The sequence below is a fragment of the Trichoderma evansii genome (assembly GCF_050947405.1).
Source record: "Trichoderma evansii strain SZMC 28006 chromosome Unknown GGI43scaffold_12, whole genome shotgun sequence".
NCBI classification, from domain to species: domain Eukaryota; kingdom Fungi; phylum Ascomycota; class Sordariomycetes; order Hypocreales; family Hypocreaceae; genus Trichoderma; species Trichoderma evansii.
The window spans coordinates 946,686-972,256 of NW_028145194.1; the positions used below are offsets into that span (position 1 = coordinate 946,686).

Sequence of the window (25,571 nt, forward strand, 5' to 3'; positions counted from 1 at the left end):
AGCGTTGTTTATAATCTCGTCAATACGCATTATCTCGTTGTTCGTTGAACGTTTGTTTCTGTGCGTTGACATCGGTCTTTTCGCCTAAACGACGGCATTTGACAGCATGTTTCGCATTTTCAACGTGCCCAGTGCCCTAGCACCTACTAAAAATGCATGAACTCGCTGCTAACTGCTATCGGCCTACAACTACGTACTTTGTATGCCGATGCTGCAGCAGCGTCGTATCCTGGTGGGATGGCACATATGGTCAGACCAAATGCCGGTCCTTGCTTCGTCAGGCATTAGCACCACCACCACCACTAGCACTGCGACACCGCGGTGCAAAATGAAACCAGCCCCATTGGATTGTTGAAAGGGAAGCGCGGCTGACAAGGATGGAAATCCAGGAGCCTGGTAAATTTTCGAGTAGCGGTGCTAGTGGCAGGACCTTTTGGGGGTCGAAGTGTCGAGCATCGCGGGAAGAAGCAAAGAAAATCTGCAGCCCTCGATTCTGCTGGGATATCGCGTAATGCGTTGATACTAACTCCGGGACAGGGGATTGCCAAGAGCTAACAAATACTAGTAAAATAATACCTCTATTAGCAGCATACTAGAAAGACACTTGTGAGGGATGATATTCCCTCGTATGAAATACTTGGACTATACTAATACTATTACGAGCGTTTAGTAGCTATGAACCCTGCATCAGCTGGTTATAGTCTGCGCAAGTGAAGCTGGCGGAGTTATTATTACCCTCGGTCTTTGAACTAAGGGGTTGGCAGCCAGGACTCAGCCAGCCATGGAATTTATGAGCACGCACAAGTACCGCTGCAGATAGATACAGGTGCTACCTACCTTATCTAGCATTAGATATATGCTGGTGCTGGAGGTTGAAACAAATCGCTGCGTAATGGAGCGTATCGGGCCATATTGAGGTGACATGTAGTATTTTACAGTGCCTACCAAATGAGATGCCTCTCGTCTCCTAATGCATGCATCGAATTGTACCAACTAGGTAATACAGAACAATGCTGGCGGGCCATTGGCGTAGAATCTAGAACTAGAATCCAGCATCTGAACCGGCATTGTGCAGTAGCAAGTCCACCAACCATGCTCTCGACATGACCCTTTTGGGAAAGCCCAGTTTTCCCCTGCCCAGCACCTGCTCAGCTTTGAGACATAACCCGAGGGCCCCATGTCATGAGCGGAAATCCCCAGGCCAAGAAGGAGACAACGAGGCGCAGGAGGCAGCGATCTCCACGCGAATGCAGCTCTCCTTCCCTCCATCTGTGGTTGCACCAGACTCCTCGCTTCCTTCCCAAGCTGCCACGCTCGCACATTCCACGTGGAAATCCCAGACTCCCGTATACAATTGCATCAAAAAGCGAGGACGAGGCGCCAGGCAATACGACTGTACAGTGCAGTACCATACGCTCGTGCTAGTCTGTCTCCTCTGTCTCGGGATACCGTATCTGTGCCTCGACTCGACAGTCCCAGCAACGAGGTCCGGGACTCGCCACTCTTCTGATTCGCACCGGCAGTTTTGATTGGTTTCATCCCAATTGGAGCTCTCTGAGTTATCACCATGCGGCTCATCACCACTACCACACTCTTGGCAGCCCTTTCGGGCTCTGCTTATGCAGATGGTGCCAGCAGCGTGTCAGCGGCGCCTTCAGAAGTCGCTGCCATTCGCTCCTATTTCTATGCCGGTGGCGGCTATGCAGATGATGGCGCCGGAGGCCACATCTTTCGCGAGCAGATGTATGTCGAGAGGCTGCAGCCAGCCAAAGGCGTTACCCAACCCAACCCAATCGTCATTATCCATGGTCAGGCCCAGACTGGAACTGTAAGCCCGTTTACTTTCATACTTTCATATTTCCTCACATCATCTATGTCGGTCTACACGCGTGTTTTGTAATCATCATCTCGAAATCTCCTACTGGTGACTGAATGAATGTTGTTATTGGACTCCCTGGGCCAGGGCAGAATACGCGGGCCAGGCCGTGACATGCCAGCTGTCGCATACTATCTCATAAATCACCCCGCGGAGATATTCGCTAATTGATGTTTCGCTTATTCTCGTCTAGAACTTCTTGAACAAGCCTGATGGTGGCCGTGGCTGGGCGTCTCAATTCTTGGACCAAGGCTACGAGATCTACCTCGTGGATCAAACTCTTCGAGCACGCTCTCCATGGCAGCCTGCTTACATGGTGGCTGAGCCGTCGACTTATTCGGCCGAGATTATCGAGCAGCGCTTTACTGCTCCTCAGAATTATAATCTGTGGCCACAGGCCGCCCTTCATACGCAGTGGCCGGGCAATGGCTCTATGGGTGATGCCATCTTTGATACCTTTTATAGCTCCAATGTCCAGTTTATCAACAACGCCGTGTATCAGCAGACTACCGTTCAGAATGCTGGCGCGGCGCTGCTGGACAGGATTGGAAAGCCCGTGATTCTTGTTGGTCATAGCCAGGGCGGCTTAATGCCCATTGTCATTGCCGATGCTCGTCCGAATTTCACCAAGGCTCTCATCCTCTTGGAACCTACTGGACCTCCTTTCCAGGAAGCCATCTTCAGCACCACTCCTGCTCGTGCTTGGGGACTGGCTGACATTCCGCTCACCTACACTCCCCCTGTTACTGTTCCCGCTGTGGATCTCGTACAGAAGATATATCCTGCGCCTGACAAGAACCATACCCAATGTATACTCCAGGCTCCTAGTCCCGCGCCACGAAAGCTCACAAATCTAGCAAGCAAGCCCATTCTTTTGGTTACTTCTGAGGCGTCGTATCATGTGCCCTACGATTACTGCACGGTCAGGTACCTTAAACAAGCGGGCTGCAATCAAACAACCCACCTTGAACTGCCAAAGGCAGGCATCCACGGGAATGGCCATATGATGTTCATGGAGAAGAACAGCGACCAAATTCAACAGAAAATCCAAGGCTGGATTGCTCATTTGCATTGAAAGGGCAATCGCTAAATGCACTACAATATCTCAGGTACATATAATGTTATAATTGGATAGCCTATCTATTTATATTACTTGTAAACATAATATATACATACTTGTCATCACTAAGATTAACCATGAGATTTGCCGGGCACGTCCTCCATATCAGAGTTCAGTCAGTACGCCAAGCACTCCCTACTATCTGTGATTTCAAGGTAACCCTGGTCATATTCATCGTAATTATACTCCGCACATCGTACTTCAACGGTTTCATTGACTGCCGATTGCCGATTTCAATGACGACAGCCGACTCCAGCTATACATTATAAAGGTAGTGTTGCTAGTAATATTACAAGCTACATGCGGCTGAGATGCAGCTTCCCCTGACCAGGCGTCTAATCCTTCTGACACATCACACCCACAGCTAGTCAGAATCCATGTGCTAATAGTAGAAAGCCGCAAAACAGAGGCGTTAAATAGCGGAACAGGGGAAGAAAGAAAAAAACCGGAATTATAACAGATTATTGAAATAATAGCTTGCAATGAACTTTGGTAAATTTTTCTTTAGCTCCCCCTCACACCTATAGACTTTCTCTCTCTCCTTCTCCCCCTCTCTGCTCGCTCAACAAATCTTCCTCCGTTCCTCTCTTCTTCCTCTTCTATGCCCACTCATGTCAAAAAAATAAATAAAAAAATAAAAACTTGCCTCACGCTCAGCTAGCCAACTTCATCAATTATATAACACAGTGCTCCGTATTGGGTGCGGTATTCAGCGTCCGCTCCCTTCCGCTCGACCTCCCTACCCCTTTGTGCGTATTTGTGTTTGTTTGTTTGTGTATGCGTTGTGTGTATTCGAAAGACGTGATTTCAAGCCTTCCCTTCACTTTTTCATGACACGATGGGCATGTTACTTTTGGGCTACCCTCCTATATGGCCTCTTTCCCCTTATACCTTTCATCTCCTCAGTTTGCCCATATCTTGACCGTCATGTCAACACTGCCCGTCGCAATAACACAGCGGATCTCTGATACATCTACTATGGCGGCTGCCTTCCTAGATGCGGCCTCGCTTTCGGTAGTGCCGTTGCCCGTGGGGCCATCCTTGGGCTTGGCCGGAGCCCACCTCAGGGAAGATATAAAGTGCTCGTGAGCGCTTGACAGCGTCCTTACGCATTTGCCGTCTTGACTGAGGTCCCAGCATCGCAACGACTTGTCGTCCGCCACGGAGAGCAGGTACTTGCCTCCCGGGTGGAACATGACGCCCGAAACCCAGTTGTCGTGGCCGACGAGTGTCTTGATGCAGTTGCCTCTGGCGTCCCATAGCTTGATCGTCTTGTCGCGCGATCCAGTCGCCATAAACTCTGCTGTGCTGGTCAAGGGCGGAGGCTTCTTGAGGCCCGCCAGAGCAGCCAGGTGCTCGTATGCGGCGGGAGGGGCAAAGGCGCAGCAGCCGACGACGTGCTCGTGGCCTATTAAAGTGACCTTTGTTTCCGGGTTCGCGACTGTGAGCTCCCACAACCTTCCGGCGTGATCGCCGCCCGTAGATAGGAGGTAGTTTCCGTCGAGGGATGGGCAGACGTCTCGTACCCAACCCGCGTGGCCGTTCAGCGTTTTGACACAGTATCCTGTGTTGGCGTCCCAAATCTTGAGTGTCTTGTCACCGCATCCACTGACCAGCATATTTCCGGAGGAGAAGAATCCAGTGCCTCCAGAAGGGATAAATCGCACTGCGCTGACGCTGTGTTCGTGGCCGGAGAGCGTTCGTATGTTTTTATATCCATCTGCCGGATCCCATAGTTTAATCGTTGTGTCGGAACTGCATGAAGCCAGAAGGATGCCAGTCTTGGGCCCGCCATAATCGAGATCTAAAACCGGTCTTGTGTGTCCTTTGATAGTCTGCTCCAGGTCGCCAAGTTCCCAATCCCATACCTTTATCGTGCAGTCCTCAGACCCCGAGGCCAAGGACGTAAATCTCGGGTGGAAAGCGACGCAGGTGACGGACGCTCGGTGTGATTCGAGGGTATGCCGTGAGGGGGCTTTCGGGAGCCAGGATACCGGGTCCTTATTCTTCTGTGCGAGCGACGATGGTGTCGCGTTGTCAACCTCTGACTGTAGCTCAGCGTTTCGAGTCTCGAGGTCCATAATCTGGGGTCGCAACGCCTGTTAGACAGCCGTCGGGTAAGCGCTGGGCAGCCAAGGTAAACGGACATGCCTTTTTCTGTAACCGGACAATACTCGTCCATTTCTTCTCTAGCAGAGTCTCATATTTCTTCGTGGTTGCCGCATCGAACACGTCTTCGCCGAGGCTCAGCTCCTCCCTGAGCGCCGAGGCGGTATTCTGGAGGTTGTTGGCCGAGAGATATGCAATGATGGACTTGTGCCTATCGAATAGAAGTCCATATGGTTAGCAAAGAAATATACGCTGGGAAAAAAAATGACGTCTGGTGGTCTCAAAAAAGGCCTCCATTGTCCTCTCTCTCTCTACCCCTCCGCCACCAAAAAACCCTTGTAAACAGTGGCCCATATACCTACAGCTCCTCGGCCTGCCGGACAGGCAGCGTTCGACTCATGTTGACGGTGTTTGGGGGGTTGCGCCTCTGGCCACGCGTCAGCCTTGCGCAGCTCTAGACAATGGGCTAGAAGCCACTCTCGACGCTCGACATGAATTGGTTGGGCGCGTTTTCGAGGATCTACCTAGGCGGTCTGGGCGAAGGTGGGATGGTGGTTTAGCCGTCCTTTTGAAGTGGGAATTTTCCTAGGTTGGCGTTTGATAGTGCGGCTCTCGGGCAGCTCTGGCAAAAGTGACGAGTAAAAACCCCAGGGTTTCCCTCAAGGTAAATAAAATTAAATCCCAGAAACAGCTATCATGAAATCCCAGACGCAATCAGTCGTCGCCAATAAGGACCCGCGGATGCGGTGTCTTTTGAAGTGATCGCTGGCATTCACGTGACCCGAGTTCCAGCCCAATGAGTTTGGTGCATCATTGAAGATCTCAAGTGGGTTTTTTCCCTTGGCTACGGCGCTTCAGCTACTACGGCGCTTACCTGTAGACGAACTTTAGCAGCAATCGGGTTCACTCTGGATTTGCATCCTGTATTAGATTTGTTCTTTTATTCATTATTATTTATAAAATTTGGTTTACAAATTTCTGAAACAAAAGTCGCTTTATTATGGGGAGTATACTGTTGCGAAAAACCTAGACGCAAGTATATCTTCCTCGAGCTCTATATATCCTTGCATGCAGCTCATTTCTCTACTAATTCATAGGAGCAAACCCCTCATATGTAATTCTCCTCCCATCCAGAAACGCCAGACCATGCCACAACATCATCTTCAAAGGGTCAAAATCATCTCCTTGACTCTTGATTTGGGTATATTCTATCTCCATCATCCTTGTTAATGCAAGCGTTGTATTTTGCTTGTTTCTGTCATAAATCTCGCTGCCCTCTCAGTCCAGTGACCTGAGGCGCTCCACGGTGATCACCTCGCGAGTCCCACATGTTGATCCGGCTTGTACTTATTTGGTGATGTCTCGCCGTCTTCTTCCGGCACCGAGACCAAAACGTGGTCACTGGTGGTGAGTTGTGACACGCTTGACCCTCTTGATCGAGAATGGACGGTACCCAGGGAGGCCAATGAATCGTCCAGTGTAACTATAATAGGAGGGCTAGATGGGGCTGAGTTGGGTTTGTAGCCGCCGGAGGTTCTGCGACTGACATATTCGTCGAACTGCGTGTCTCTCTCATGGCTGTAACGTCTTGGTCGTTGTTCAACCGGCTCAAGGATGGTTGGGGCCGCTACGGATCCGACACTGAGGCGTGATGATCCCACCGATTCTCGTTTGTCCACCAAACCTCGCTCTTCATGTCGGCTTGAATAGGAAGCATTCGAATATGAGGTATCGATGTCCATACCATCGTTGAAGATGTATGACTTGGCATCGACAGGGCTGGAGTATTCATCGTATTTGGATAGTCGACGGTACGCAAGGATAGCATAAATGGCGAGCGAAATAGCAGTGAACCTGTTCATGTTAGCTTTGAAAAGTCAACCCCATTGCCGCACAAGAAGCCGCTTACATCAACAAACCATCCATTCCCAGGCCGATGAGAGAATAATGAGAGTCGTCTCGCTGCACATATATGACGACGTCCAAGGCGAGAATGGCAGATGCACAGGCCAGCTTGACGACGTGGGTGAACAGCACAGTCCATGGGGTCAACGACTCGGAAAAGTATTTGGCGATTTCGAAGATTGTGCAAAATGCCACGACGGACGACATTGCAATGTTGGTTGCTTCCCAGCTTCGAGTTGTTAATACGATGCCCAACACCCCGCCAAGGGACGACGACACTACTTACACATATTCAATGACTGGAGCTTTACCAGCCTTGTGCCTCTCATCGAAATGATGGACAGTATCTCCAAGCCTCCAAGAAAATAGTCCCAGCATGCCAAGCGCTAGAGTCAGCTGCAACGACCAAGCTGGGGCAAGAATGAAGAGTCGCCATTTTGCACGGTCGAACTGTGCATGTGCTCTTGGGTTGGCCATGGTGTATGACGTGCAGGTTATAGCTTTCCTCTAATCGGAGGCTTTCCACCTATTGTTGGGAAACAGGGAAGCAGAAGAAGAATCGAGACAGGCTGCTATCTATCTAGACTCCAGGATAGACTGCATGCCCTTTGTCTTAAGTTGGATGAATGGTTTGGTCGAGTATGTATGGCTGCTGGCTAGGGCATGTACCACCGGTTAGGCGCCTTTGGGTTCCCCCTCGTTCAAGCCTCATGCAAAGAGGCGGACTACCACAGGTTTATTTATTTATTTTGCTATTTATTGATTTGATGGTCTTAAGCCTCATCCAGTCTGCCCTGCAGCCCCGGCTTTCTAACTCTCATTAGACACTCCCACCGCTTGTTGGAATCCGCTAGGCCTGGGTCTAGCCGAGCCGCCCACGAAAGCAAGCCTCATCCCATCAGACAAAAACTGACAACTGAGCCACCGCCCGTCTCACGAAGCAAGGGAATCGGCTCCCAGACGTGTCCAAGGGGAAACTAGTCCTAGTTACTGCTGGTAGCCATGTAGGCAGCCTATAATGTGGGCTTGTAGACGCGCGGGGGGGTGGTTGGGGCTTATTGCGGCTGAACCAGGAGCTGAGCTTTGCTGTTCTCTATATTGGAGACACGAAGGATTCAACTTGCACACCACGGCGAATGAAATCACGCAGCCCTATGTGCATACGCCGTGTCACTAGTAGCTCAATGGGCTTCAACCCAACAGAGCGAACAGCTTAGCTGCATGAAAGCCCGAGCCCATTCCATGTAGATCAACAGACCGCGCCTTTTCTGCTCCCGCTTAAAGGTTTTTTTTTCCCTTCAGAGTAGTCTCCCTCACAGCGTCTCAGAAGACATCACGCCATAGAGCGGCCAGGCGTATCCGTAAGCAGTCTCTCTGCTTCCCGTCCTTCATTTCTCGTCAGTGGCTCACCATGGAAAGGAATAGAGGCGTGAGATTTCTATTTTTGCCCTGCAACAAAGCGATTGGTGCGAATCTGCTCCCTTGGTGGTCGTGCTAATAGCAGCGTAATGGATTTTGAAGCATGAGCCCGAAGACCCCCCCTCCCAATCGTTCCGCATTTGGTCCCATCAGTCGAGCAATGTTTTGTCGTGTCGTCTTGGCTCCAATTTCACGCATGTCAGCATTTAAGATGCGCGGCTTGCAGAGTCGCACGTAGAGGATGATGGTAGGGCTATTTTTGGGCACCCAAAGGTGGAAAAGGTGGAGTCATGCTCAGCTCACGATTGAGTCTTGATTGGGCCAGGAGCACCGAAAGGAGCTTCAACGTTGCCCAGTTTCTGGGCCAGCGCATTTCTCACGTGTGTCTGTGAGTTATTGTTCTGGAGTAGAACTACGACTACCTAGACAAGCAGGTCCGGGCACTACAGATACTATTGCAGCGGCATATACATTTGAGGCGCCACAAGCAAATAGGTTGCTGCAGTAGTTTACAAAATCGGACGATTCTGCTGTTTGTACAACCAACGAGTTCAAGTTGCCAGTAATGCACCGTCGGGATATTTCTCCGCACACTAACTTACTATACTCATACAAATCCATAAATTGATATATTAAAAGCTGCCGAAAAAAGCTCTATTGTTTGAGCTAATGTGGCGGTGCAAGGTTTATACAGAAACTCCCATGGTATTCCTTGAGCCTCCACAGAGTTCGCCGTTTGAATCTCAAAGCACGTTAACCAGTAGTGGCTCAGGGTCTCCTTGTTTATATGCTAAACATAGAATCTACAAGTCGCGGTGTGCAAGGTGAGTACAGTCTAGTAAGTGTAAGCGCGCCTGCGGCGTCTTCAACATCCCCTACTAGTCTAGTCCCTAGAAATAAATTGCCCCGTAAGATTTAATATATACAGTAAAAATCCAGCGGTACTGTAGATAATTTGTCTCTGCTCAGCCACAATCCCATGGCCGCGGAGCTGGCATCTCGCTGGTATCCACGTCGATTGAATGTTCTTTTCTTTTTCCCGTTTGATCGACGATACTAATCACGAAAGGTTACCTCGGATACCTCGACACTGTTGCAGGAGCAACAATAGTACCTATGTCATACCCTTAAATTAGAGGCGAAAGGGGTGCTAGAAGCGACGACGATGCGGCTCAGTTCATGCGGCTTATTGTTTCCGCAGAGTTTCCGCAAGAGGTACTCAACCAACCCTTCTGGGTAAGGCGGTCGCCATGTTTACTTCCTGCTCATCTCCGACTACGAGAACAAAAGAATCACAAGAGTCATTCTAGAATGCGTTGAAGAAAAAAGAACGGCACATCTCAAATGAAACGCGCCGCTGTATTGAAATATTGTCACACCCTGCGAATAACTACTCACTCCCCCCCTAGTGCACATTCATTGGCTCTCCTTGCACATTTCTCCTTCTTTTCCCTTAATAAATTATTTATCCCATTACTCCAAATCAATTCCATGTCCCTCCTTAAAATCGCTTCGTGATGTAGACTCCGCGCTTGGTCGGGGCCACGTCAACGTTCTGAGCGTTGAAGGGGATGACGTTGCCTGCGGCATCTGTCATGGCAGCAGCCTCGGCAGGGGTATCGCGAGGAGAAACAACATTGCGCGCAACCAGGCCTATATATAGGTGTTAGTCGATGATGCTTGAATGATTATGTATTCAGATATTCCCAGATGGGAAGAGCGAACATACCAGTGGGGCTGGCGATGGCGACGGCGGCCAAAGTAAAAGCGGCAAGGATGGAGAACTGCATTTTGAATGACGGTGGGATATATAAAATGTTTTTGTTTAGTTGGCGTGGAAAAAGAGAAAATGAAAGATGAAAGAAGCGATTGAAAAGTCGACCGGCGACAGAGTCAAGAAGATAGAACCAAGAAAGTAACACGAAAGGGTGAGTGAAGGATGCTTGAAAGGAATAGAGAAGGAAAAGGCGAAATCAAAGACGGGAGGGAAAACCAGCCATATTTGTACGAGCTCGCGGCGCGCCCCAGGATCGCTGTCTGCTATGAGCCGAACATTGTCAAACGCACTATTTCGCTGTCATCGGCAAGCCGGAATGATCTCAAACACGGCGAGGCGAGGCGCCGAAACGAAAACGCAGTATTACAGGAACCTCCAGCCAGTATCCTTGCACGGCTTGGCTCCATCTAATCTAGCAGGCAGCGTCCAAGCATTGGAAAGCACCCTCGAGTCCCCATATTCAGTTTCGCGGACTCCTCCTAAACAGGTAATGCGCTGGGCATTTGTTTCGATCAGTGCGCGAAGGAGGATATCACGGAGAAAGGGGGTTAGGGGACCTGAAACGCAGGCGTGCTTCAGGATTTCCCTTATCCGGGCCCGGCCAAGGTTCAGAAGAAACAATCGGGCAGCGGGCGCGTAGTTGGCGTTTTGATTATACAAAGTTATGTATTTGGAAAAACGAAAAGTAAAAAAGCAACAGAGAGTAGCATTACTTGCTTGCAGCGACGAATTTGAGACGTTAGATAAGAGTCGTATAAGTGGTCATGTAAGTGGCCCTGTGTAGTGGTACTACCAGGATTGGCCATGGAGATTTCATCCACAACCAATTTGAAAGAGTGCAATTCGCACTTTTTAAAAAGATGAAAATGAAATAGATAAAAACATGATACAGAATAGCATCATTCGCCAAGATTCTACTCAGATCTCTGGGAGTAACGGCATCATCCAAGTGCCAAGAGTCCATCTAGATTGTAGACTCCCAAGCTTTTCAAAACGGCGTCCCCACAAAGCTCACGAACCGCTGTAGCGACATGGTTTACTTGGACATGGGTGCTGAAATTACAGCACTGGCGAGCACAGCCATGGCGAAAGGCCCAGCTCTTACATACGCACTCCTGACAGCAGCACCAACGTTTGATGCGCCTCTTTCCCACGAGTCCGTTGAAACGCAAGCCGAAACAGAAACGAAGGTACGTACCCAAGCACGGAGCAACTTTCTCCCCGCAAGCAACTTTCCAGTACGTACCTGATCCTTCTGTATAAACCTGTTTGCCTGTTTGGGGACGCTTTCATGCGCCACACGCTCACACACTCACTGCCTATTGTTCCTCTTGTACAAGCCTCAGTGGCTAAACTTAGGTCATGCTCCAGGTCATTTCGTCATTGCCCAGACGGATGTGAAAAATTTCCTCAGCGCAAGTCTCCCAAAGCCAAACTCCATTCCTTCAGCCTCTTTTCTTTTCCAGCCCCAGCCACTTTGACCCGACCATCGCGGGGTATCCCAGGTGGGGGGGAGGGTATTGCGGTGCTGCCCGAGAAACCGCTCTGCGCTGATGAATCACGACTCGTACTCGGATTTCCTTTTTCTCTTTCTCTTCTTCTTTTTTGCATGTGTTTCCACCTTATTCTTCGCCTTGCCTCCACCTTTGCCACTATCTCTGGCTCGGCCTCTGCCTATTGACCATCGTGGTTGGATTTTTTGCCTATCTTCCGTGCTTCTAATCCTCCTCGGACCCATCATCACGCGGTTTCCCGCCTCTTTTGATCCTCGCGGCTTTTGGCAGCAGGCAAAGACTTGTATCTTCTTCAGCTTTAGTTTCTGCGTGACGTTCTTTGCTTGTACATCTTCTCGTTCTCCTCTATTCTCCTTCTCGTTCTCTGTGTCTTCCCGCAGCATGGCCACCGCCGAGCACTGTATCGTATGTTTCGAGGCTCTTGATGCCGAACTCAATAACCGCAAAGCCCTCCCCCTTGAACAAATACAGTCTTCTTGGGCCGCCTACAAAGACACCAAGTCTACTTCCGCTGATACCCCCTTGAATCCGGCTCTCCGCCGTCTCGCTGCCGATGGCGCTTCGTCTTCGTCTTCCTCCTCATCTTCTACGTCGCTCTCAGTAAGCGGGGGAGATTCAACGCCAGGAACATCCACGTCCTCCCTTCCTGATACTCCACCAACAGCAGCTCCCCTCTTCATTACTTGGAATACCGTCGATCCAGACGACCAGGACGTCTCCCTTCGCGGTTGTATCGGCACCTTTGAGTCTCAGCCTCTAACTGAAGGTATCCACGAATATGCCCTTATATCGGCCCTGCAAGACACACGCTTCCGCCCAATCTCCAAGCGCGAACTGCCCTCGCTTCAGGCCGCCGTAACGCTCCTCACAGACTTTGAAGACGCAGATGACATGCACGACTGGGAGGTTGGCACTCACGGTATCCGAATTTCGTTTTCAGACCGCGGCCGCCGCTACGGTGCGACGTATCTTCCTGACGTGGCACTGGAGCAAGGATGGACCAAAGATGAGGCCCTCTTCAGCTTGATCCGCAAGGCAGGCTGGATGGGCAGCCGATCCAAGTGGCAGGACTTGGATATCAAAGTAACACGCTACCAGGGCAAGAAAATCAGTGTCGATTATCCAGAGTACAAGCAGTGGAGAGACTGGGTCGACAGCAAGCAGTAATGAATGGCTCATCAGCGACGATGCAGCCCGGCAGGGCGTTTATAGACACAGAGGGTCAATGTTTGGGTTTTCAATACGTACACGTAATATTTCGGGATTTTCAAGGGATGGTAATGATACAATACAATACTTGCGACGCTTATAGACGTTATGTTATGCAAGGAAGAGTAGCAGAGACGATTTCTCAGCTCAGATCTTTTTTTTCCTTTTATTCATAAACTTTGTTCTGCTTTTAATGAAAAAAATATTAAAATCTATTCTTTTCTCATACACGAGTACAATCCCAAGAGCGAAAAAAGTCCAAGAGTCCAAGCGTCTAAGAGTCTAAGAACTCTTCATCATATATCCAAGAGGTAAGTTTTATGAATCGAGCGAATATTTCATCTTGAATTGATAGACAATTTGTGGCAATGTACATGACAAGGCCATATATATGGCGCATTTTATGGTTTATAAGAAAGATGTACAGGCTATGTCCACCATTTCTACACTACTTGCTATGCTCAAGACGCCATTTTTCTTTCCTTCTTTTCCCGTATCATTAGTACTTCGTCCTTGACGCCCCATACGCATCCATGGTATATGTGAACAAACAACAACAATCAAAAAAGTGAACAGTGGTCCAAAAAGCACAAATTATACAAAACATCAGCAGGTATATATCATTTTGTTCTCTCCTCCCCCATCAACTTCCCCCGCAGCATTATCATCATCATCACCAACAACGCAGCTTCTTCCAAAAGCCACCTTGCCCACGGCCGACCTTGTCGCCATTCAGTATAGGACCCCGAACACCAGGACCGCGCTTCTCATCCTCTTCACCCCCCGAGCCGGGCAAAGGCGTCAACGGCGCCGTCATGCCCCGCGCGCTCATCTCTGCGTTGTCTCCGCCCTCCTCTGCGAGCTTCCGGGCCTCAACCACGCGCTTCACGATGAGCGCAAACGTCTCCTCGATATTGACTTCGTTGCGGGCACTCGTCTCCATGAAGCCGCAGCCACGGCTGCGCGACCACTCGAGCCCCGTGGCTGCCGGCACCGTCCTGCTCTCCTGCAAATCGCACTTGTTGCCGGCCACGATCTTGACGGGCTGGACAGTCCTGGAACCTGCGCCGGAGCCGGTGTAGGCAGGGCTGATGCCAGCGATGCGGGCGCGCTCGGCGTTGTCGAGGCGGACCTCGGACTCCATGCTGATGAGCTCGTCGAAGTGCTGCAGGGCGTCGAGGGAGTCGCGCGATGTGATGTCGTAGACCATGAGGAAGGCGTCTGCGCCGAGGTTGGAGGACGCCCACATGCCACGGTACTCCTCCTGGCCGGCTGTGTCAGTCAGGCACAGGTGGTAGGTGACGCCGTCGATGACGCGCGTAACGCTATAGTTGTCCTCGATTGTCGGGTCGTAGTCGGAGGTCCATGCTGAGCGGACGAGCCGTAGGGTAATGGACGACTTGCCGCAGCCTCCATCACCACAGATGGTGATGGAGATGGGCACGGGGGCTTGATCTTGTGCTGTCATGACGGACGATGATGTGTGTGGTTTCTTTGCGCCAACAAAGAAAAAAAGAAAGACGAGGGGCCTTTTCCTTCAATTGGACCAGTCTATATAGACGGCGTTTATCCTCGGCTCGAATATAGCAAGCACACTCTCAAGCTATTGAATTGGGTGGGCTGGCTATAAGCAGATGCGTGTTATGCCAGTATGCCGTGCAGCAAACAGGTCAGATGTTGGATTCGAGTTGCAGAAACTTGAAATAATACGCAGCAGCAAACCGTTGAAAGACTCCGCTTACTCAACTCGCTCGCTTGCTCAAAACGGGTATAAAAAGCAAAAAGAAGAAATGAATGAATTAAAAAAAGAAAAGCCCTCAGATAAGATCGGCAAGCGGTACCATTTGTAAGACACGATGGACTGAAGCGAGAAAAAGAGAAGATTAAAAAAAATTACTAGTAGCAAAAGATAGTTTGCGCCAACACGGGAAAATGGGTGTGTACAGTATTACGCGACCACCAAGACCGCGTCCATGGATCAAGGCAAAAGAAGAGTCTCGTTGGCAGCAAACAGTAGAAAAACAAGAACTGAAATAAAGGGCCACACCCACAGCCAGCCAACCAACCTATCGCGGAATTGCGCAACCTGGAGAGGACCGGGGGTGGCTGGAGACCTCGCCAATGCACTAAATAAATTGGTCGGCCGGCAGTAGCAGCAGAATGAGGATAATGAAGAAGAAAAATCGGCCGAGCAAACGGCTAGTAAGCAGGGCAAATTTGGTTTAAAGTGGAGGGCGGATGTGATAGAGGAGAAGGTAGGGATCACGAGCGCATTGGGCCTGTTGTGGAGGCGAAATTTCCAGAGTTAGAGGTCGTGGAATTTGATCAGCCAGTCAGGGGGGAGGGGATGCAGGTGCAGACAAATGGGATGAGGGACCAGGATGAAAGTGATGATGCTAAAAAAAAAAAGAGATATATTCCTCTGGCGCAATGAAGCGTAGTACAGCCATAGTACAGCCAGTGGCCAGCTGAAGTCTGGGGTGGGCATCCAGGGGGTCTGATCGTGACAAGAGAAGCCGAAGCCGTCAATATGCCTAGGCGGGAGTATCAGGAGCATGCCAAGGTATGTAATTCTCCAGATGAGAGGAGAAAGCCAGCCTTCATGGCGGCCTCTCTCTCTATCGTCCATCGTCCGCTTCTCTCTCGCAATTTCAACTTCTCCTCTCTTTGTCTCTTCTTCATATTAGAGAGCGGGACCTGCAGGAGGAGAGGAACAGAGGGATGCAGTGCAGGACGCAATGCAGGACAGGCCAGGGATCATCAACCACTCACGCTGGTAGCGGCCCTTGGATCCCAGCAGCCCGGGTGCAATTTCGCTCGTCGCCGATAGGACGGGCTTCATTAGGCCAAGTCCAGGCCTGCTATTAGCGATGCCCCCGCCGCGTGCTGCGCGCGAACCTTAACTGGGCAGTCTAGTAGGGGGTCTGGAGTGGTGGGATATGAATCCAACCACGATGATGAAATTCAGGGCGGCGGCACTGCCGTTGTGATATGATAAGTCGAGAAAGGGTGGGCAGACACAGCGCAGAGGAATAAATGCCGGCACTCTATATAATAAAGTTATCAAAAGATAAGGAGAGGGCTGCCTTGGACACGCATCTGTCCCGTGTCTTGGCCCAAGAGAAAGAGTGTTGCTACAGTAGGTATTATGGTGGTGTCGCGTTGGATATTCAGCTGCCATCGGTGCAGTCTCGGACGATTGTGATTCCGACCTCCATGTAGATGAATGTGATGTGATGAATGCATGCCAGCTGCATTATCAACCAAGGTACCCGCAGCCTGAGTCAACATGTCTGTGCACCTGCGAAAAGCTGGTAGGTATTACGGCATGGTGGTAAATCTGACTTTGCCACGCTTCTTAGCCAATAGCAAGTCCAGATGCATCATATAAATTCATTGCCAAGGGTTGACTGACTTGCTATTACGAGACAATAACAGCGATAATAACGATAGCGATGATGCAATTCAGCGCGATTTTGAAATCACATGAAGAGGATGAAAGTTGCACGCGTACGATACGGTTTATTCCTTACCCTGTACACGTATACAAGAGCTATATCTCTTACAACGCCAGAATATGAGATGAAACAATGATTAATGCAAGATTATGCATAGAAGTCATGGGCTCAGCGTGGCACATTTCATATAAAATTAATCTCTATGCTTCGATGTTGCTCCTGCTCACCAGTGAGCCATCTACAGCGGGTATCTATAAGTGAGTTTAAAGATCTTAGTAGCGGCACGACCTACATGATGGTTATTATACTCAAACAAAGAAGCGTATAAATTCACCAAAACTCAGAACCGGGTCAAAATCAACCTTCATTAATGTCCTGGTGAGAAGCATTCATCATGATATCCATCGGCTTGTAAGCAGTCTCTCACTCCAAAGCTCTATCCATTACTCTGGACAATTAAACAAGGCTGCTATAGTTTCAAAGCGCTTTGTTTACCAGCAGGCCCATTACCACGACATTACCCATGCCATAAACTATCGACCCCTGGAAGATCACGGCCACCTGAAGCAAGCTGCTGGATATCTCCATGTGGCCATCCCCCGGTAAAACCCGCTTCTTGGCAGGCTGTCGACGAGGTACGCACAGACTCGGTATTAGCCTCCAGCTCCAAATTTAGGAAGTTGATCGACAGAGCCGCAGTTGGGTCTTGTGATGAGAAAGAAATGCCTTTATTTGTATACGAAGTGAGAAAGTTGCCGGACAACAGCAGTGGATTTTGTTGGGCGGCTAGAGCAGCTCCAAGTGGGTGATGGCAGGCCGGGAATCATGATGTGAGTTTCGACGTGTCACAACGCCAATAGTAATACAATTTATTCAATTATTTTTTCAACATTTACTTTGTTGGTATGATGCAGCCTTTAGTAGCCATGGCGTTAATTATGGGAGCAATACTGCAATCCCGCATTCCCTCGAAAAGTTGGACTGTGGGTCTTTCTTTACAAGGTAATTCCCTAACTATTCTTGGTAATCTCTCGACTGATTGTAGCAATAGTGGAAGGATTTTCATTAGAATCTATAGTCCAATATTTCGAGAGAAAACAATATCACTGGTTCTTGCTTGAGGCTGAAAAGGGCTTACTGTAAGATAGGTAGCCTTGCATTTTGAGTGGCAGCAATAGTCCATAACGCCCAGGATTCGGAGAAAATACTTGGCGGAACCCACTCTGATGACACTTCAAGCCAGCCGTGTCAAAGACTACCATTGTCTTTGACCCACTATTACATGGAATCTCAATGCTTTTACATCGGAGCATCGCTTTCAAAACCGTTGAATAGTGCTAAGTTGTTAGTGCTATTTAACCGCCAGTGCCATGGATCGCAATTCATCCGCACAGCCAAGAGTCCACAGCCCCGACAGGCCGAAGTGAGAGAGTGAGAGGGAAAACGACAGAAGGCCGATTAATGGCGCAATTTGACAATCTGTCGCTGAGCCAAACTTTCTATGGCGCGCCTCATATTGCCCGGGGGCGCCGTGTATTTGGCAATTAACGCGGCAAAGACTCGGTTGACTATTTTTTCCCCTTCTTAGTGCTTAAAAAAACAGATTCTGCAAACACGCTCGACCGAGGTTCGAGGTTCTTTGCGTTGCTCTGTAAACTCTTGGAATTTGTGTCGCCGTCTTTCTCCTTGACTAAATTTTATCATCCCACTTGTCAGCAAGACGAAGTGAGCGATATTAAATAAAAAGAGCGACGCTTTTTCCTCCACTTAGCTTAGTTCTATTTCTGAGACATATTTTTTTTTTGAAAATCTAGCTTTTTACCCCCCTCCTTTTGACTTTATAGATTGCCTGTCATGCCTGCAATTGGCAACGGTTTCGTTGCTAACGGCAAGCCTAGCTCCCAGCTCAACAGAGCTGCGGAAACTGCCGATGTACGTGATCAGTCCTTGACCCCTTTGTCACTCAATTTCCATTGCCGTAAACTAAGTTGTTTTATAGCTCTTAGAATCTGTTCAGCAGCTCATCATTTCTTTTATTAAAGCTGCTGATGATGCCGCTGCTCACAGAGCCTCAGGAAATCTGGGATTGAATGCTGATGGCGAACCTCAAAATGTTTTAATCGACTCAAAAAAGCCCTCTGAGTTGGTCGCCAAGTTAAAGTTCCTTCTCCCAGAGGAGGGATTGGGCAAAGATGGCCTCCTTCAGAGTATTGAGAAGCTGCTCAAGTATAGCGTCAATACATGGGATCAAGGTTTCATGGACAAGCTGTACGCAAGTACTACACCAGTAAGTACTCTTATAAGGTGATAATAAGTGAGAAGTTCAACTGACAACCATGCAGGTGGGAGTCATCGCAGATCTCATCCTGTCCGTTTTAAACACCAATGTGAGAATCCACTGCTCTATGTCTCGATTTATCATCTAACAATCCACAAGGTGCATGTTTATCACGTCTCACCAGCCTTGACTGTTATCGAAAAGACAACCACCAAAGCGTTTGCTAACCTGTTCAACCTTGACGGGCCACATGCTGGCGGTATATCATGTCCTGGTGGCAGTGGGTCAAATCTCACATCTCTAATTGTAGCTCGAAACACGCTGTATCCGGAAACCAAAACAAAAGGAAACGGCAAGCATGACTTTGTCGTCTTCACAAGCGCACACGGTCACTACTCTGTGGAGAAGGCCGCAATGATTACCGGTCTGGGCTCGTCTGCTGTATGGGCGGTTCCTGTGGATAACGAGGGTAGCATGAGACCACAAGCCCTCCGAGAACTTGTTTTGCTTGCCAAGAAGCAAGGAAAGACGCCATTCTACGTCAACTCAACAGCCGGTACTACAGTGATGGGTTCTTTCGATCCATTTGAAGAGATTTCCAAGATCTGCAAGGAGTTTGGCATGTGGCTGCATATTGACGCAAGCTGGGGAGGCAGCGTCATCTTCTCAAAGGCGCAGAGCTGGAAGATGAAGGGCTCACATCTGGCCGACTCATTAACTGTCAACCCGCACAAGATGCTCAACGCTCCATGCACCTGCTCGCTGCTTTTGGGCCCGGATATGCGTATTTTCCAGGCCGCAAACAGCACTGCCGCCGGATACCTCTTCCACCGTGGCGATGATGAGGAAGTCTGGGATCTGGCTGATTTGTCTCTGCAATGCGGCCGCCGCGGAGACGCATTGAAGGTTGCTTTGGCCTGGCTTTACTACGGTGCCAATGGATTCGAGCGACAAATCGACCACGCATTCGACATGGCAAGCTATCTGTATCGACTCCTGGAGGAGAGCGGCGACTTCGTTATGGTCTCATCATACCCCCCGCCGTGTCTCCAGGTCTGTTTCTACTCAGCCCCAGGAGGCAAGTTGTCTTCTGATAAGAATACGAATACCTCAAGAACACAGAGAATTGCACAGATGCTTGTTGGCAGAGGATTCATGGTCGACTACGCTCCCGGCGATAAGGGTAGCTTCTTGCGCGTTGTGGTCAATGTCCAGACTTTGGAGGGGACGATCGAGGGTATCGTAAAGGCCATGGTCGAGCTGGGCCAAGGAATATCCTTGTGAGATGAGTGTGAAAACGTTTGATAAAGCATAGATGGCATTCGGCAAACAAATATTCCCTATCCGGTGGTCTGTTATTAATTTCTGCATATTAAATTCAACTTTGGCAGTGTAATATAGAATAGACAACTTAGTATAAATTTTTACAGGCATATATTGGATCATTTCTTCACTTTTATCATTTTACTTTGTAAATTACATTAACACCCTGTTTTTACTATGGTATTAATATGCAATGGATGACTCTGTTGTTGGTCTAAGTACCTATTGATTCGCCAATGTGCTTCCCCACAGGCGCATTTGAGACTAGAGGTACCTACACATGCACGCTAGCCGCGATAAGATCTTATCGGTGGTAATCTTCACTCCAGGAAAAAAAAAGTTCCAAGAGCCCATCTTTGTTCACACCAAGCGCCAGTCCACCCAATCGCCCAGAACACAATGCCGAAGCCGAGAACAAAACGAGGAGGAGATCGCGAGAAGCGAAAGAGACACGAAGATGCGGAAGGAAATTTCGACGTAGAAGCGAAGCGCCCGCGCCGAGATGAAGAATACAACGGCAACGACTACAACGAGTACAACAACGGCAACGAGTACGAAAATGGCGACCAGGAATTCTCACACCACCAGAGCGGTCCCGGCGAAAGGGAATTCTTTGGTATGCTTGCCGACGATGAGCAAGAATACTTCAGACGTGCCGACGAGATGCTGGAGCTGAACCAATTCCCAACCCCCGAGGAACGAGACATGTTTCTGCAGAGCGTCTATCGCGAAGCAAAAGGCAAAGAGTGCAAGCTCGCCAGCAGCCAGTCTTGCTCCCGTCTAATGGAGCGCCTGATACAGCTTGCCGATACGGCCCAGAAGAAACAGTTATTCGAGGCCTTTGGTGGCCACTTTTTGTCCCTTGTCCAGCATCGCTTTGCCAGTCACTGCTGCGAGGCGCTCTTCCTTCGCTCTGCTGGCGTTGTCACACAGGAGCTGGCTGGATTTGAAGAATTTGTGATGGATACCAAGGGAGCGGATGTTGACGAACAGCAGCCGGCAGCATCCATGGAGCGCTTGTTCTTGGCTACGCTGGACGAGCTGGAAGGGAGCTTGGGCTACCTCATCACCGACCGATTCGCTTCACATACGCTGCGAGTGCTGCTCCTGGTGCTGTCTGGAATGCCCTTGGAGGAACAATCATCGCGTACTCTATTGAAGAGCAAGAGAAAAGAGAAAATTACTGTCAGTGGATCATCGGCGGCAGATGCGCAGAATCATGGCAAACGGGCTGTACCGGCATCTTTTACCATGGCGGCCAACAAGATCATGCAAGACGCCGTCGCCGGAATGGATGCCACAGGAATTCAAGTCTTGGCCAAACACCCTATCGGTAACCCGATTCTTCAGCTCATCCTGGAACTCGACTTGACGCTCAACAAGGGTGAGGCTAAGGGCGAGAAAGAGAAGACGGAAGAGGCTCCCTCGCCTTCTCTTCTCCAGCAGCTTCTCCCTGGTGCTCCCAAATCACTGTCTGATGGTTCTTCTGCCGCTTCCGAATTTATCAATGGCATGATTTACGACCAAATTGGTTCACGACTTGTCGAAACACTCATCACTCATGCGCCAGGAAAGATTTTCAAGGCTCTCAACCAAAATATATTCCTACCTAGAATACAAGGCTATGTGCGAAACGACATCTCTTGCTATCCTGCTATCCGAGTACTCAAACGACTGGGCAAGGATGATCTTGCCAAGGCTGTCGATCAGATTGCACCCACCGTGCCCCAACTAGTCTCCAAATCCAGATACAATGTCATAGCAGCCCTCTTTGAGCGATGCGCAGCCAGACAAATCAATGATGAAATCAGAAAGCTGATGAAGGGACTCAAAGAAGGATGCGGCAAGCAACCTGCGGACCTGGTAGCGACTCTTTGCTCTCTTTCAGCCAGCGAAGAGGAAGACAAGAAGAAGAAGAAAGATGTGCAGCAGCTAAGCAAGAACGAATATGCTATTCAATCTCACGGAGCAAACCTCCTTACTACCCTGCTGTCAATCTCTGGCCCCTCCAAGGGTGTTCAAGAATCAATCCTCGCCTTGCCATCCGATCTTGTCGTTCGCCTCGCCACCACTTCCCTGCCTACCGTTACCGTCCTCACCACCGCCATCGCAACACCCTCTACCAACTCTCTCTTTCAAAAGGGCCTTGTTAACGCACTGCTGCCACACATCCCGGAGCTGGCTACAAACCAGTACGGCCACAATCTCATCAACGCCATTGCCGAGATCCCTAGCAAGGGCAAGGACTGGAGCGTACCCCATCATATCAAAGATAAGATCATGACCTCACTGGGCGCACATGAATCTCAGCTGAGAGAATCATGGATGGGAAGAAGCGTTTGGCGGACATGGAAGGGAGATATGTGGAAGACACGACGCTTTGATTGGAAGAACTGGATGAAGGAGCTTGATGAGATCAAGGCCCCGGCCGCTGCTGCCCCTAAGAACAAGGGAGAGCCAAAGGCCAATGGAGAAGGAAAGGCAACTAAGGATGCCGAGGTGGTTGAAGAGGAACAGAATAAGATGGAGGAAGATGGAGAGAAGAAAGATGTAGAGGTTGATGAGAAGAAGGATGAGGATGAGGAAGAAGATACGGAGAAGAAAGCAAAGAAGGAGAAGAAAGCAAGGAAGGAAAAGAAAGAAAAGAAGGAGAAAAAAGAAAAGAAGGAAAAAAAGGAGAAGAAAGAAAAAAAGGTCGACGGAGTAGGAGAGGAGAAGGCAAAGAAGAAGAAGAAGTCTAAGAGTGAAGATGTGGAAATGGCTGATGCTGAGGAGTAAAGATACCGCTCTCGTAATATGGAGAACCCAACGTTTTGGCAAAAGGGGAGACGAAAGATAAACTGCTCAACAAGGGCATTGCATATATCACTCGCATGTAATAGAGTCTATTTTTAGGAGAAATGTATATATACCAAAAAAGTTTTTCAATATTTAAAAGCCGGAACCTAGTCAATGTTACAAGGCCAGGATTCTCCTGTCCACAAATATAATATTTCCACGTCAAAGCTCCGTAGCACTAAGGCATGGCCGCCCTCCCTATTCTCTCTTCTTTCCCCGTTTTATATGGCTATTGCTGCTGCTGTTATGGTTCGTTTCGTTGAGCCTTCCTTTAAAATTCTTGCCGGCTGGCAAACAATCTGCTTAGTTCCCGCCTAATAAGAACATTGCAAGGGAGCCTGCCCACTTTACGGTACAAACGCCCAGTAACCAGCTTACCCAGCTGGCTGGTAGAGCTGCGAAACTGATTGATAAGTGAGTCTCTACCCGCATTGCGGAATCGCGCATTCTCTCAGGGTGCGGTATTCGGGAGTGAGGCGGCATTATCGTGTCGTTTGCAAGCTGCTTCACTCCCGACTACACACAATTTCACCATGGCGTAGAGACATTTATATATCAGTTTGGTGAAGTACGTCTCTTGAGGGTGTAACTATTTTCTAAAATACTATCCTGTTTCTATCATAACATTTGTTTTTCTTTTGTCGTCTTCGCCCTTCGCCTATACCTAAAATTCACTTCAAGCGTCTGTTACTCTTCATCAAACACACACCCAACAAAATGCCCCGATCTGGGTACGATTTGACTGGAGCTGCTCAAGGTTCGCCAGCTTCTGAGGCCGCGACTCGAGCTAGGCAAAGAGCTGCTACTGCAAGCCGCACTCCTCGTGCTGGCACTCCTCGTGCTGGCACTCCTCGTGCTGGCACTCCTATCAACCCATCCTGTCAAGATGGAGATGACCAGGAGACCACTCCACGAGCATCTAGAGTCGGTGTCTTGTCTGGGGCCGTTCCTGTTAACTTTCATCCGAGCTTTCAGATGGGCTTTATTCCGCAGCGCTTGGCCGGACCTGAGCTGTACCAGAACCCTTTGAACATAAGTTCAGCTCAGAACGCCTCGCAATCATTGATGATGTCTGTTAACCCTCAATACAACCATGGTATCTCGCCTGAGGCGCAATCGGCCAACTTTTTGGGATCTGTAACTCCTGTTTCCACTGGCCAAGGTATCAGATTCATCAGCTCCCAAACACCATTCGGAGCTTCCAACCGCCAACCAATGAACTCTGGAGCCGCCAACTCCAGAATAGAGCAGCATCTCCCCCAGAGAAGCGGTGGTGGATCCCATGCTATGCCCGCCAGCCAGTATGGGTTTCCAATCAGCCACAACACCAATCCGAATCCCCAGTCGCCTTTTTATCGCCACCCCAGCCAAACGGGCACAGGACCATGCGACACTGTCGATGAAGACGCCGAGATGGCTGATGTCGATGACCAGCGTTACAAGTGAATTGTTTATTTGCCTTTGTTCATTTTAAAGGTATGTAATTATCGCGTGTATGTGATCGATGAAGGGAGTGGCTAACGGTTTGAAAGTACGAGCTGCCGATGGAATCGTAAAACGCCATTAGTCGAATAACGACTGCATCTTGCCAGAGAAACGTTAGTAACAGCAATCAAGATTAAAAGCAATGCCAAGATCTAACCTCGAATAGCAATACAGGAAGACCATAGAAAATAATGATTTCAAAGATCGAAGGAAGGGATACATATGGATTTTAAGCTTCAATTTATTTATGTATCTTTCTTTCTTCCAGGTAGAAACGGAGTGTGTAAAAATTGATTCAGGAGAAGTTTACTATGCTTGCCAAGGGAAAGTCTGTGTTCCCTTAATTTGGTGCCTGACAAATTTATGCCTGAGGTGTTCCACCAACGTTCATGCCATGCTCCAAGAGTTTCACCCCAAAGTGAAAGAAGCAGCATCAATATAATGGAAAGTGCGTTCAAAAAGCATCGCTTGTTATTGCCAAGTATATGTATGTGCTAATCAGCTGGTATTGGGTAGTTTGCAGCTTGCGGAAGCCAATTTTGATCACCAATACATTAATGTGTTTAACCCTGCTCAGGAGTACAGCTTAATGTGACCCCTTTTATACACCAGATGAATGGTGATATCTACAATTTTGAGTAATTATAAAGTATATATTCATTATATATTTGATTTATTTGTTCATAGTTTGAATTCAGGTGTGACCAGTGAATGAACTTTCTCTCAAAGGAAGTCTTTGCCGGCAAGCCTCCATTTCTGAAATTCGCACGAAGGTTAACAGCGCCTCTTGTTTCCGCTTCCAACAGCCAAGTGCATGGGCCTCAGCTCGCTTCACAAATGGGAACTGTTGGCTTACTCAAAGCAGTTGGTGAGAACCAGAATAGCGCAAGCCCCCAAGACAGGCTATTTAGCAAATAGTAGTACAGAGTGTATGCCGGTTCTCTTTAGATAATCCACGCGGAGTGTTAGCGCTGTAGATTGATAACTGTGCACATTCTAATTCTCTTGTCCTTCTTGTCTGCTCGACTTTACTAACATTGGAAGTTTGATATTTTAGCTGATCCATCAAGTTGGTAACGATGAGCTCATTCATCTACTCCCACGCTCGGCATTTGTGTCATCAATCTTGTTGCCTTGTCTGAGTATATCGTCCGGCTTTGTCCACTCCGCGTTTCTGTTATTCCCATTTCTCCACTTCACCAGGGCGTGGAGACCGTCTGTTGCGTTGGTGCAGTCCTTTGTTACCCATTTTCCCACTTC

At 49.0% G+C, this 25,571-nt stretch overlaps 10 protein-coding genes across 10 annotated transcripts; 5 read left to right on the forward strand and 5 right to left on the reverse strand.

Moving 5' to 3' along the window:
- Positions 1–1,464: 1,464 nt before the first annotated feature.
- Positions 1,465–3,425, forward strand: GGI43DRAFT_76912 (Alpha/Beta hydrolase protein). The gene is made up of 2 exons (XM_083210277.1): positions 1,465–1,828; positions 2,070–3,425. Exons 1-2 carry the CDS (start codon positions 1,568–1,570, stop codon positions 2,949–2,951), a joined length of 1,143 nt encoding a protein of 380 aa, XP_083059983.1. The 5' UTR covers positions 1,465–1,567; the 3' UTR covers positions 2,952–3,425.
- On the reverse strand, positions 3,425–5,642 carry GGI43DRAFT_76890 (WD40-repeat-containing domain protein). The gene is made up of 3 exons (XM_083210276.1): positions 5,468–5,642; positions 5,148–5,316; positions 3,425–5,080 (listed from the first exon to the last, which is right to left on the reverse strand). The coding sequence occupies exons 1-3, from the start codon at positions 5,503–5,505 to the stop codon at positions 3,899–3,901; spliced, it is 1,389 nt and encodes a 462-aa protein (XP_083059984.1). The 5' UTR covers positions 5,506–5,642; the 3' UTR covers positions 3,425–3,898.
- A 666-nt stretch (positions 5,643–6,308) lies between these two features.
- On the reverse strand, positions 6,309–8,154 carry GGI43DRAFT_76940 (uncharacterized protein). The gene is made up of 3 exons (XM_083210279.1): positions 7,297–8,154; positions 7,015–7,239; positions 6,309–6,959 (listed from the first exon to the last, which is right to left on the reverse strand). Exons 1-3 carry the CDS (start codon positions 7,485–7,487, stop codon positions 6,416–6,418), a joined length of 960 nt encoding a protein of 319 aa, XP_083059985.1. The 5' UTR covers positions 7,488–8,154; the 3' UTR covers positions 6,309–6,415.
- Positions 8,155–9,407: 1,253 nt separating this feature from the next.
- On the reverse strand, positions 9,408–10,345 carry GGI43DRAFT_76938 (uncharacterized protein). Its single transcript, XM_083210278.1, has 2 exons — positions 10,159–10,345; positions 9,408–10,082 (listed from the first exon to the last, which is right to left on the reverse strand). The coding sequence occupies exons 1-2, from the start codon at positions 10,217–10,219 to the stop codon at positions 9,931–9,933; spliced, it is 213 nt and encodes a 70-aa protein (XP_083059986.1). The 5' UTR covers positions 10,220–10,345; the 3' UTR covers positions 9,408–9,930.
- A 1,756-nt stretch (positions 10,346–12,101) lies between these two features.
- GGI43DRAFT_384702 (AMMECR1 domain-containing protein) lies at positions 12,102–12,887 on the forward strand (the record flags this gene model as incomplete). The annotated part of the gene is made up of 1 exon (XM_083203554.1): positions 12,102–12,887. The coding sequence occupies one exon, from the start codon at positions 12,102–12,104 to the stop codon at positions 12,885–12,887; it is 786 nt and encodes a 261-aa protein (XP_083059987.1).
- Positions 12,888–13,208: 321 nt separating this feature from the next.
- GGI43DRAFT_76998 (P-loop containing nucleoside triphosphate hydrolase protein) lies at positions 13,209–14,650 on the reverse strand. Its single transcript, XM_083210280.1, has one exon. The coding sequence runs from the start codon at positions 14,395–14,397 to the stop codon at positions 13,603–13,605; it is 795 nt and encodes a 264-aa protein (XP_083059988.1). The 5' UTR covers positions 14,398–14,650; the 3' UTR covers positions 13,209–13,602.
- Positions 14,651–15,158: 508 nt separating this feature from the next.
- Positions 15,159–15,881, reverse strand: GGI43DRAFT_77053 (uncharacterized protein). Its single transcript, XM_083210281.1, has 2 exons — positions 15,702–15,881; positions 15,159–15,602 (listed from the first exon to the last, which is right to left on the reverse strand). The coding sequence occupies exons 1-2, from the start codon at positions 15,769–15,771 to the stop codon at positions 15,235–15,237; spliced, it is 438 nt and encodes a 145-aa protein (XP_083059989.1). The 5' UTR covers positions 15,772–15,881; the 3' UTR covers positions 15,159–15,234.
- Positions 15,882–17,636: 1,755 nt separating this feature from the next.
- GGI43DRAFT_407642 (pyridoxal phosphate-dependent transferase) lies at positions 17,637–20,127 on the forward strand. Its single transcript, XM_083206253.1, has 4 exons — positions 17,637–18,319; positions 18,387–18,674; positions 18,730–18,774; positions 18,825–20,127. The coding sequence occupies exons 1-4, from the start codon at positions 18,242–18,244 to the stop codon at positions 19,947–19,949; spliced, it is 1,536 nt and encodes a 511-aa protein (XP_083059990.1). The 5' UTR covers positions 17,637–18,241; the 3' UTR covers positions 19,950–20,127.
- Positions 20,128–20,346: 219 nt separating this feature from the next.
- On the forward strand, positions 20,347–22,993 carry GGI43DRAFT_407643 (RNA-binding RNA processing protein NOP9). Its single transcript, XM_083206254.1, has one exon. The coding sequence runs from the start codon at positions 20,388–20,390 to the stop codon at positions 22,764–22,766; it is 2,379 nt and encodes a 792-aa protein (XP_083059991.1). The 5' UTR covers positions 20,347–20,387; the 3' UTR covers positions 22,767–22,993.
- A 550-nt stretch (positions 22,994–23,543) lies between these two features.
- Positions 23,544–24,597, forward strand: GGI43DRAFT_407645 (uncharacterized protein; the record flags this gene model as incomplete). The annotated part of the gene is made up of 2 exons (XM_083206255.1): positions 23,544–24,272; positions 24,469–24,597. One exon carries the CDS (start codon positions 23,544–23,546, stop codon positions 24,270–24,272), a length of 729 nt encoding a protein of 242 aa, XP_083059992.1. The 3' UTR covers positions 24,469–24,597.
- Between the last annotated feature and the right edge of the window lie 974 nt (positions 24,598–25,571).

Excerpts from the sequence above, each read along its gene's own strand:
- GGI43DRAFT_76998 (XM_083210280.1), bottom strand. The coding sequence starts at position 14,397 with ATGACAGCACAAGATCAAGCCCCCGTGCCCATCTCCATCACCATCTGT.
- GGI43DRAFT_76912 (XM_083210277.1), top strand. The coding sequence starts at position 1,568 with ATGCGGCTCATCACCACTACCACACTCTTGGCAGCCCTTTCGGGCTCT. Across the intron at positions 1,829-2,069 it reads GTCAGGCCCAGACTGGAACT|AACTTCTTGAACAAGCCTGA; the intron begins GTAAGCCCGTTT and ends ATTCTCGTCTAG.
- GGI43DRAFT_76890 (XM_083210276.1), bottom strand. The coding sequence starts at position 5,505 with ATGAGTCGAACGCTGCCTGTCCGGCAGGCCGAGGAGCT. Across the intron at positions 5,317-5,467 it reads GTCCGGCAGGCCGAGGAGCT|GCACAAGTCCATCATTGCAT; the intron begins GTAGGTATATGG and ends TCTATTCGATAG. Across the intron at positions 5,081-5,147 it reads TTGTCCGGTTACAGAAAAAG|ATTATGGACCTCGAGACTCG; the intron begins GCATGTCCGTTT and ends TTGCGACCCCAG.
- GGI43DRAFT_76938 (XM_083210278.1), bottom strand. The coding sequence starts at position 10,219 with ATGCAGTTCTCCATCCTTGCCGCTTTTACTTTGGCCGCCGTCGCCATC. Across the intron at positions 10,083-10,158 it reads CGCCATCGCCAGCCCCACTG|GCCTGGTTGCGCGCAATGTT; the intron begins GTATGTTCGCTC and ends ACCTATATATAG.
- GGI43DRAFT_407642 (XM_083206253.1), top strand. The coding sequence starts at position 18,242 with ATGCCTGCAATTGGCAACGGTTTCGTTGCTAACGGCAAGCCTAGCTCC. Across the intron at positions 18,320-18,386 it reads GAGCTGCGGAAACTGCCGAT|CTCTTAGAATCTGTTCAGCA; the intron begins GTACGTGATCAG and ends GTTGTTTTATAG. Across the intron at positions 18,775-18,824 it reads TGTCCGTTTTAAACACCAAT|GTGCATGTTTATCACGTCTC; the intron begins GTGAGAATCCAC and ends ACAATCCACAAG.
- GGI43DRAFT_407643 (XM_083206254.1), top strand. The coding sequence starts at position 20,388 with ATGCCGAAGCCGAGAACAAAACGAGGAGGAGATCGCGAGAAGCGAAAG.
- GGI43DRAFT_76940 (XM_083210279.1), bottom strand. The coding sequence starts at position 7,487 with ATGGCCAACCCAAGAGCACATGCACAGTTCGACCGTGCAAAATGGCGA. Across the intron at positions 7,240-7,296 it reads GCTCCAGTCATTGAATATGT|CTGGGAAGCAACCAACATTG; the intron begins GTAAGTAGTGTC and ends AACAACTCGAAG. Across the intron at positions 6,960-7,014 it reads GGAATGGATGGTTTGTTGAT|GTTCACTGCTATTTCGCTCG; the intron begins GTAAGCGGCTTC and ends TAACATGAACAG.
- GGI43DRAFT_77053 (XM_083210281.1), bottom strand. The coding sequence starts at position 15,771 with ATGAAGCCCGTCCTATCGGCGACGAGCGAAATTGCACCCGGGCTGCTG. Across the intron at positions 15,603-15,701 it reads ATCCAAGGGCCGCTACCAGC|AGACAAAGAGAGGAGAAGTT; the intron begins GTGAGTGGTTGA and ends AATATGAAGAAG.